Below are 10000 nucleotides of genomic sequence, written 5' to 3'. Positions count from 1 at the left end.
GGAGCCTAAGAGCAGCTTGGGCTACCACACAGTGTGTGTGTGTGTGTGTTTGTGCGTGTGTCGCCTCCATGTATGCACGTGTGTGTTGCAGTGTTTAGTTTGTGCCATTAAAATTTGACAATGTTTATTATTATTATTATCTAATGTTGTATCTTGCACAGAGAGATGCTTGCCATATAGGTGGCTGTAGGCAACAGTGTACAAAATACATGGTGGAAAGGTAATCGAGTCGAGAAGAGAGGAGAAAAACCAATATAAACTGCAGGATGATGCTTTTACATCTTGTAGGTTTGAACGTGTTACAGTAACACATGCCGTCTGAGCCTTCACATCAGTTTCTCCTGATCCTCCTGAAACTCTCAGCTGATCTGTCATTCCTTAAAGCATAGCATGACTTGTATGATAGCACTCCTAAACTCACAAAAAAAGACACAGCTCCATTTAGTTTAATACAATATTTACAGTAATGGGCATTCTTTTGTAGTAAGGTTAACAAAAATTCAACTATGTCCCAACCATACACTGGAAAAACCTTCCTGACAAAACACTGTTAATTAATGCAAAAAATATATTATTTGCAATTTTAACTAAATAAAGAAGAGAATATCTGTAAAGCCTGTAAGGTAAAGGCCTCGTTTCTGCTTTAGTTGAGTGGAGTTTTACGCTTAGGGCACTCAAATGACCAACAGCGATCCTGAAAAGGACAGGGAAAAATAGCAAACCTTAAGTAGGATGCAAATTGAGTTTTTTGATCAGCATATATGTAAATGTTTTTTATTCAAATATATCTACATTTCTCCTCAAAAAATGACTTTTTGATGACTCATTGGGCTAGTGTGATCAATTTAAAGAATGCCTGCCCTATGAGCTTCCAGGGCTTTAGACAGTTTGCGAGCCCTGCAGGTCACCTCCCTTTGAAGTATTAATTAGCCATGGCATACATTAAACATCACTTCCCACTTAGTGTATCTGTGTCAGTGTATTTGTGTTAGTCTATGTGTGTAAGTGTAGGTGTGTTCGTCTTTTTGTGTTAGTGTACTGTATGTGTGTCAGTGTCAGTGTATATGTCCATGTATGTGTGTTAGTGTATGTGTGTCAGTGTATGTGTGTTAGTGTATGTGTGTCAGTGTTTGTGTGTTGGTTAATGTGTGCCAGTGTTTGTGTGTTAGTGTATGTGTGTCAGTGTATGTGTGTTAGTGTATGTGTGTTAGTGTATGTGTGTAAGTGTATGTGTGTCAGTGTATGTGTGTTGGTTAATGCATGTCAGTGTATGTGTGTCAGTGTACTGTATGTGTGTCAGTGTATGTGTGTTGGTGTATGTGTGTCAGTGTATGTGTGTTGGTGTATGTGTGTCAGTGTATGTGTGTTGGTTAATGTGTGTTAGTGTATGTGTGTCAGTGTATGTGTGTTGGTGTATGTGTGTCAGTGTATGTGTGTTAGTGTATGTGTGTCAGTGTATGTGTGTTGGTTAATATGTGTCAGTGTATGTGTGTCAGTGTATGTGTGTTGGTTAATGCATGTCAGTGTATGTGTGTTGGTGTATGTATGTCAGTGTATGTGTGTTGGTGTATGTGTGTCAGTGTATGTGTGTTGGTTAATGTGTGTTAGTGTATGTGTGTCAGTGTATGTGTGTTGGTGTATGTGTGTCAGTGTATGTGTGTTAGTGTATGTGTGTCAGTGTATGTGTGTTAGTGTATGTGTGTAAGTGTATGTGTGTCAGTGTATGTGTGTTGGTTAATGCATGTCAGTGTATGTGTGTCAGTGTACTGTATGTGTGTCAGTGTATGTGTGTTGGTGTATGTGTGTCAGTGTATGTGTGTTGGTGTATGTGTGTCAGTGTATGTGTGTTGGTGTATGTGTGTCAGTGTATGTGTGTTGGTTAATGTGTGTTAGTGTATGTGTGTCAGTGTATGTGTGTTGGTGTATGTGTGTCAGTGTATGTGTGTTAGTGTATGTGTGTCAGTGTATGTGTGTTGGTTAATATGTGTCAGTGTATGTGTGTTGGTTAATGTGTGTCAGTGTATGTGTGTTGGTTAATGTGTGTCAGTGTATGTGTGTTGGTTAATGTGTGTCAGTGTATGTGTGTTGGTTAATGTGTGTCAGTGTATGTGTGTTGGTTAATGTGTGTCAGTGTATGTGTGTTGGTTAATGTGTGTCAGTGTATGTGTGTTGGTTAATGTGTGTCAGTGTATGTGTGTTGGTTAATGTGTGTCAGTGTATGTGTGTCAGTGTATGTGTGTTGGTGTATATATGATATGTCAGGGCTGATGAGGTGTATCAGAGGGTTGTGGGAGGAGAAGGGGAGCGATGAGAGGAAACATCACGATCAGAGCAAGAAAAGAGGGGGATTTAGAGAAGAGAAGAAAAGACGGAGAGGAAGAGAAGAGAAGAGAAGAGAAGTGCCTGTAAGAGGAGAACAAAGCCGAGGAGAGGAGCAGAGAGGCTAACCAGAAAGAGAAGAGGAGGAAGAAAGACGGAATGGAGAGATCTGTTCTTTCTGGATCAAAAGTTCCAGGGCTTGTCAGGGTGTGTTAGAGTGTGGGGGAGGGGATACTCTGTGGATTATGTGAAGACTTACATTCAATTCAGTTCAATTTGATTTGATTTATGCAGCGCCAATAACTATTGAAATTGTCTTTAGGCACTTCAGAGCAAGCACTAAGGTGACCTGGGAAAGGAAAGGGGGGGATGGAGGAGAGAAGGAGAAGAGAGTAATAAGCAGATGGATTCATACACGTATCGGAGAATAAGAAATATTATAATCAGGAGCTAAGAGATGGATTCATACTCGTATCGGAGGATAAGACATACTAGCACACATGGAAGATTGATTCATACACGTATCGGAGAAAAGACATACTAGCACACATGGGAGATGGATTGATACACGTAACGGGGGATAAGACATATTAGCACACATGCAGCATATGAACATGATACATACATGATTCCTAGAGACGTAAAAGAAGGTATATAAACATAATTAATAGCGGGGGGAAATGTGTGTGCAAGCATTCACAGTACTGGTTGTAGAAAAGTTTAGTGGATATACAGCATGCTCATAAGGTTACTATTACGTATAGGGATAAGCCTGTAATGAGCCAGGTGATTAGGATCAAGGTTAGGTCTTTTGAGAGATGGTTTGATTGTTGCTATTTTGAATGAATGTGGTACATATCCTGAAATCAGGTCATTTTTAACATACTAAGTAGTGTCTCATTTCATAAGGGCAGTGTATGTTTCAGTGGTTTTGTAGGGATAGAGTCTAGTACATTGATGATTTAGATGAGGAGATCAGGGAAGTGAGTTCAGAGAGGTCAATGGGTGTGAAGGATTCTAGAAGTAGGCCGGATTGTGGGGGTGCACCAGAGGTAGTCTCACTGCTTCCTGAGAGGACTAGGGGTCATGGAGCAGGAGGAGCCTGATTTTTTCTGTTATTGTTAAACTTTTGTTATTGAAAATGGTCATAAATTCATTACTGCTACAGATTATAGAAAGGTGTTGAACTGCATCATCTTTTTTTGTTAGGCTCAAAATAGTTTTGAAGAGAAACCTTGTGTTTTTTATTTATTTTTTAATCAATGAAGAATAATAGGCTGATTTGACATCAGAAAGTGCTTTTTTTAATAACTTACGAGGCTGTCCATCCAGGCCGGACGAAATATCTCATACCATTACCAAAAACCATTTACTTTTGTTTATTTTTAGTATTTTGTTTAAAAAGTAAATTTCAGGTCCATTTTCCTTCTCTTTCCAGCTGATTATCCTGGCTAACTGCGGGCCAGAGAGCCTGGTGTACATCATGAGGAACTACAACTACGAGAAGCTCCTCTGGACCACCAGCCGTGTGCTCAAGGTCCTCTCCGTCTGCCCCAGCAACAAGCCCGCCATTGTGGATGCAGGTGTGACGCTTTCATGTGTATGTTTCTGTGTGTGTTGAGAAGCACTGTTTGTCTGAGTGTGTGTGTGTGTGTGTGTGTGTGTGTGTGTGTGTGTGTGTGTGTGTGTGTGTGTGTGTGCATAAGCACTCTCTCCTTCTCCCTCTACCTGTGTGTTTTTTGTGTCTGCCTTAGGCCTGTGTTTTTGTGTGTGTGTGTGTGTGTGTGTGTGTGTGTGTGCTTGCATAAGCACTCTCTCTTTCTCCCTCTACCTGTGTGTTTGTGTGTGTGTGTGTGTGTGTGTGTGTGTGTGTGTGTGTGTGTGTGCGCAACTCTTGGAACAGATGTATAGATGTGTTGTTGATGTTTTTATGACTTAATGTGTGTGTGTGTGTGAGTGTATCTGTTGATGTGTATATATATGTGTCTGTGTGCTTGTATAGGTCCATGTGTGCATATACGTATGTGTGTGTGTTATTGTCTGTGGGCCTGCTTTTGTGTTAAGGTGATTCATGCGTGCACTCACATTTGCTATAGCGCTGCTGTGTTACGTTGTTTCACACGTGTTTATGTGTGTGCTACCAGAGGGCGCGGGCTTTGGCAAGGCAGTAAATCCTCCCTCAGTGCATTTCACAGTTTTAATAGGAAGCTCTGTTTCACATAATGAACTCGCTTTGCCAAATGAAATACTCTGTTCGAGGAAATATAGCCGATCATAAAAAATCCACGAGACTCACTTGTAAAAGCATTGAGGAGAAACGACAACAAAAAAAAATACACAAAAACAAACGAAACGTTGCTTTCACAGGGGGTTTGCTGGCAAAGTGGTTCAATCCAAAGGCCTGGGCTGTGCGTGCTTTGTGTCGTCTGTGATGGCCAAGTTTGTGTGTTTTAGTTTCTGTTGTTTTGTTGAGTCAGGCTCCAACTTCAAAGGGTGGTGATGCTGGTCAGCCTCAAGAGGATCAGCAGCCTTTTGTTCTCCATTTGACCTTCAGCTGGCAAACAAACACGCACTTCAGATTTGGAGGTCGCAGAGCTTTCGTTGCGATGCGGATTCTGAAATCCCCACCCCCACCCATATCCTCTGCAGTGCTTGTTTTCGGTTTCTTGAAGTCGATAAGGGCACTTCTAAGACCTATTCCCTGCTGGTGGCAGTGGTTCAGCAGCCCATATGGATGTATTTTAACCTTTCTCTCTCTTTCTCGCGCGCTCTCTCTCTCTCTCTCTCTCTCTCTCTCTCTCTCTCTCTCTCTCCTGTTAGCAGCTCGGAGCGTAGATTGTCTGGGCAGCTCACTGAATCCGGCGCTCGTGTTTCTTGGCACATTTCAGGCGCTATGCGGGAGGACAGTTTTCAGGCTTCTAGTTTTGCATTTTTGGCTGGAGGAAACGTGGTGCATCCGGGCAGCATTTTTCAGGCCTGTGCTCATTTTTTGGCAGAGGTGTTTTAGTGCAGCCAGCCCAGGCTTTTCAGGCTTGTTCTCAGTTTTTGGCAGGGGTGCTCTTAGTGAAGCCAGCCAGGACCTTTCAGGTTTGTTCTCCCTTTTTGGCAGGGATGCCCTGACTGCATTCAGCCTAGGCCTTCAGGCCTTTTCTCCCTTTTTGGCAGACGCGCTGTAAGTGAATCCAGACTAGGATTTCAGGCCTGTTCTCCCTTCTTGGCAGGGGGGATGCAAGCTCTTGGGCAGCACCTGACCGGGTCGAGCCAGCGCCTCATTCAGAACTGCCTCTGGACACTGAGGAACCTGTCAGATGCTGCCACCAAGCAGGTAAGCAACACACACACACACACACACACACACACACACACACACACACACACACACACACACACACACACACACACACACACACACACACACACACACACACACACACACACACACACACACACACACACACACGCACACACACGCATACACACACACACCAACTCCCTCATAATCTCTGTCACTTTCACACATATAGACTGTCACGTCCCGGTCTAGGGCTTTAGGACATGACAGAAAGTTGTGCAAAAACGGGCAGACAACGGAATAAAAATAACGTGCATTTATTTGACAAACGTAGAATAACTGAACTAAGGCTCAAAAATAACTAAATATACAAAAACACAAGGCCTCGAGAACAGGCCTCCACAGCCTGGCGCTCTCTCCTATTCTCTCACACCAGTGAGTGGCAAATAAGTCCTAGTGGTGCGGGCAAGGCACGAGATTGGGCCTTGCGGCAACGACGTGTTGCAGTGGTGGCAAACAACAAAAATGCGCGTTTCCCAAAAGTCAGTCACGTGTGATGGAATCCGGACGCTTTTAAAGGGCCGGGACTTCTATCGGGCCAATGGGATTCATCCCCAATCAGATGCGCACCAACTCACCTGCAAGACACAAGACAAAACAGACCCACAGGTTCGTAACAAGACCTATGGGGACAAACATAAAAATCTCAATAGCTACTTCCATTTTAATCACGTAGAATCTGAGTTACTCCTGTGCACACACAAACTCACACACACACACACACACAGACACACAGACACACACAAACATAGGCACACACACAGACACACGAACACACGCAAACAGATGCACACAGCAACCACACACAAAGACGCACACACTTACACTCAAGACTCCTCCTTGAAAACACACTCCAGAATTAGTGTAGATCTTAAGGGATTCGGACGGAAATGTTCAGGTCATGTTTAGGGTCCTGCTGATCTCACTGCAGCTGACTAGACAGCTGCAAGCAGGGATTTCGCCGTGGTGATAGGTGATCTTCAGTTTGCTTGGAATCTCATTTCTCTACGTGACATTTGGGTCATGACAGAAATCTGCACTTGGCAAAACAACAAACAAATAGAAAAAAGTCATCTCGCTTTGGTGAATCTCTCCTCTGTTTTTCCTCCTCTTCAAAATATTCTCCTCCTCTCCTTTCATCTGCTCTTATCTTTTCCCCCAGTAGACTCTTTTACTTATTTGTTATGTTTTTATGTTTATCTTCTTGACTCTCTCTCTCTCTCTCTCTCTCTCTCTCTCTCTCTCTCTCTCTCTATCTCTCTCTCTCTCTGACTTCTGTCTTTTTCTCATTCTTGCTCATTAGCCGTCATTAGCGCATTGCGTTGCCTGGTCTGTGTGATAGCCATGGTGGATTAGAGTGAGGCCTGGTGGCCTTTACAGAGAGAGAGAGAGAGAGAGAGAGAGAGAGAGAGAGAGAGAGAGGGAGGGAGAGAGAGAGGGAGAGGGGGAGAAAGAAAGGCGCGTAATTGGAAGAGTTCTGAGGAAAAAGAAGAGGAAGAAGAAGACAAAAAATAAGCCTTTGTGGATGTGAAAACTGGAGCACTGAAAGTCTAGCTCATTAGTCATCATTTGTGCACAAGAAATGAGTGGTGCTACATCAGTCCATATGTGTGTGTGTGTGTTTAGATGTGTGTGTCTGTGTGTGTGTGTGTGTGTGTGTGTGTGTGTGTGTGTGTGTGTGTGTGTGTGTGTGTGTCGCTGTGTGTGTGGGTGTGTGCGTGTTTGGATGTGTGTGTGTCTCTGTGTGTGGGGGAAAGTGCAGGGTGTTTTTGTCAGACTTGTTAGGCTGTTTTTGTGTATGGTAGGATTTCTTCTGGCAATTACATTTCAAATGACTTTGGGGCTTTTCCCAGTCAAAACAACACCCCCACACACTGGGCACTTGTGTCTGTTATGTGTCTGTGTCCAGTGTGTGCAGAGGGACAGATTACCACACATCTATTAGAGATCACACTGGCGGACATTTTGCACTTTCCAGGAAAACTTGGCCCTCAAGATCATGTAGCATGAAACCAACTAGCCAACTAGCCTTTCATGGTTCTCGGCTCCCTCGAGTACATAAACATTGTGTTCAATAGTTGATTTACAGCAACTTATCTATATATATTTAATGTGTAGTTATCAGAATGTAAATCATTTGTTTATGCCATGTTCTCCCCACTTCTGTCTCTCTCTCTCTCTCTCTCTCTCTCTCTCGCCCCTCTTTATCCACTGCTCTCTCTCTTTCCACTGCCCTCTCTCTCTCTCTCTCTCTCTCTCTCTCGCCCCTCTTTATCCACTGCTCTCTCTCTTTCCACTGCCCTCTCTCTCTCTCTCTCTCTCTCTCTCTCTCTCACCCCTCTTTATCCACTGCTCTCTCTGTTTCCACTGCCCTCTTTCTCTCTCTCTCTCTTCCCTCTTTCTCGTTTTCTCTCTCATTCCCTCTCCTATTCCTGGCCTCTCTTTCACCTTCCCTGTCTCTCTCTCCCTTATCTCCATCTCTCTCTCTCTCTCTCCCTCTCTCTTTCTCTCTCTCTCTCTCTCTCTCTCTCTCTCTCTCTCTATGTCTCTCTCTCTATCTCTCTCTCTCTCTCTCTCTCTCCCTTATCTCCATCTCTCTCTCTCTCTCTCTCTCCCCCACCCCCATTTCAGGAGGGTCTGGATGGGCTGCTGCAGATCCTGGTGAGCCAGCTGGGCTCGGACGACGTGAACATGCTGACGTGCGCCACGGGCATCCTGTCCAACCTGACGTGCAACAACGCGCGCAACAAGGCGCTGGTGACGCAGTGCGGCGGCGTGGAGGCGCTCATCCACGCCGTGCTGCGCGCCGGAGAGAAGGAGGACGTGGCCGAGCCCGCCGTCTGCGCCCTGCGACACCTCACCAGCCGACACCAGGACGCCGAGCTGGCCCAGAATGCCGTTCGCCTGCACTACGGCATCCCTGCCATCATCAAGCTGCTGGGGCAGCCTCACTACTGGCCCATAGTCAAGGTGCGACCATCACCCAACTCATAGTATGCAAGGCTGTTTAATGAGTGAGACCATCACCCAGCTCATAGTATGCAAGGCTGTTTAATGAGTGAGACCATCACCCAGCTCATAGTATGCAAGGCTGTTTAATGAGTGCAATCATGATCCAGCTCATAGTATGCAAGGCTGTTTAATGAGTGAGACCATCACCCAGCTCATAGTATGCAAGGCTGTTTAATGAGTGAGACCATCACACAGCTCCATAGTATGCAAGGCTGTTTAATGAGTGAGACCATCACCCAGCTCCATAGTATGCAAGGCTGTTTAATGAGTGCAATCATGATCCAGCTCATAGTATGCAAGGCTGTTTAATGAGTGAGACCATCACCCAGCTCATAGTATGCAAGGCTGTTTAATGAGTGAGACCATCACCCAGCTCATAGTATGCAAGGCTGTTAAATGAGTGAGACCATCACCCAGCTCATAGTATGCAAGGCTGTTAAATGAGTGAGACCATCACCCAGCTCATAGTATGCAAGGCTGTTTAATGAGTGAGACCATCACCCAGCTCATAGTATGCAAGGCTGTTTAATGAGTGCAATCATGATCCAGCTCATAGTATGCAAGGCTGTTTTATTTCTATTTCTATTCATGTCTGTGTCGATGGATAGATGGAAGGGAGGATTTGTCGGTTGATTGATTGGTTGGTGAATTAATACAATGTTAATTAACCAATGAAATAATTATGTAATTGATGATCGATTGATTGATTGATTGATTGATTGATTGATTGATATAACTGGATAATGGTGGTCTGAATTCAGCAATGCTGTTTTAGGCTGAGAGACCACTATCCTTACGCTGCCAGCCTCTATTCACTGTGTCCATTGTGGTCTGGAAACAGCCATGTGGATTTGTGACATAACTAGTAAGACTGAAGGGCATAGCTAAAGAGGACAGACCCATCATATTCAAAGCGCTGAGATCATGACAGAGTAAGGCTAAATAGAGGCAGTTAAGGCCGAATTATGCTCTGTTTTAGACGTAACGCGTAAGCACGTAAGATACATAACCCCCCCTTGCGGGGTAAAATATCCCCCCTTACGTGCTTAAGTGCGTCGCCCAAAATTCCTGACTATGCGACTAAAACACTACGGCCCTACACAGCTCGCAAAGGCTGTGATTGGCCGGCTACCACAACCTTTCACAGAGTCTCACGTTTCCGGGTTAATAGCATACTACAGCCTTTTTTAGACCCAGGCATTTTTTAAAATCATGAATACCCTGCAGACCGTCTCACAAGCCTTTTCTTATGGATTAGGAATAAACATAACAGAAGAGGTCCAAAGACATGAACTCCTTTACAAATCCTCTTTAAAC

The 10000-nt window shown here is 44.4% G+C and overlaps 1 protein-coding gene across 1 annotated transcript in view; it reads left to right on the top strand.

The window, feature by feature from the left end:
- Nucleotides 1-10000, top strand: part of jupb (junction plakoglobin b) — an 88575-nt gene that overhangs the window by 61547 nt on the left and 17028 nt on the right. The window contains exons 7-9 of the mRNA XM_080857243.1: nt 3758-3902; nt 5541-5644; nt 8303-8641. Of these exons, the coding sequence (XP_080713369.1) occupies nt 3758-3902; nt 5541-5644; nt 8303-8641 (588 nt within the window). The remainder of the gene's footprint in view (nt 1-3757; nt 3903-5540; nt 5645-8302; nt 8642-10000) is intronic.

This window comes from Sprattus sprattus, assembly GCF_963457725.1.
Source record: "Sprattus sprattus genome assembly, chromosome: 18".
Classification (NCBI taxonomy): Eukaryota; Metazoa; Chordata; class Actinopteri; order Clupeiformes; family Clupeidae; genus Sprattus; species Sprattus sprattus.
The sequence above is the reverse complement of the archived record's forward strand: the minus strand, read 5'-3'. Positions and strand labels throughout refer to the sequence as shown.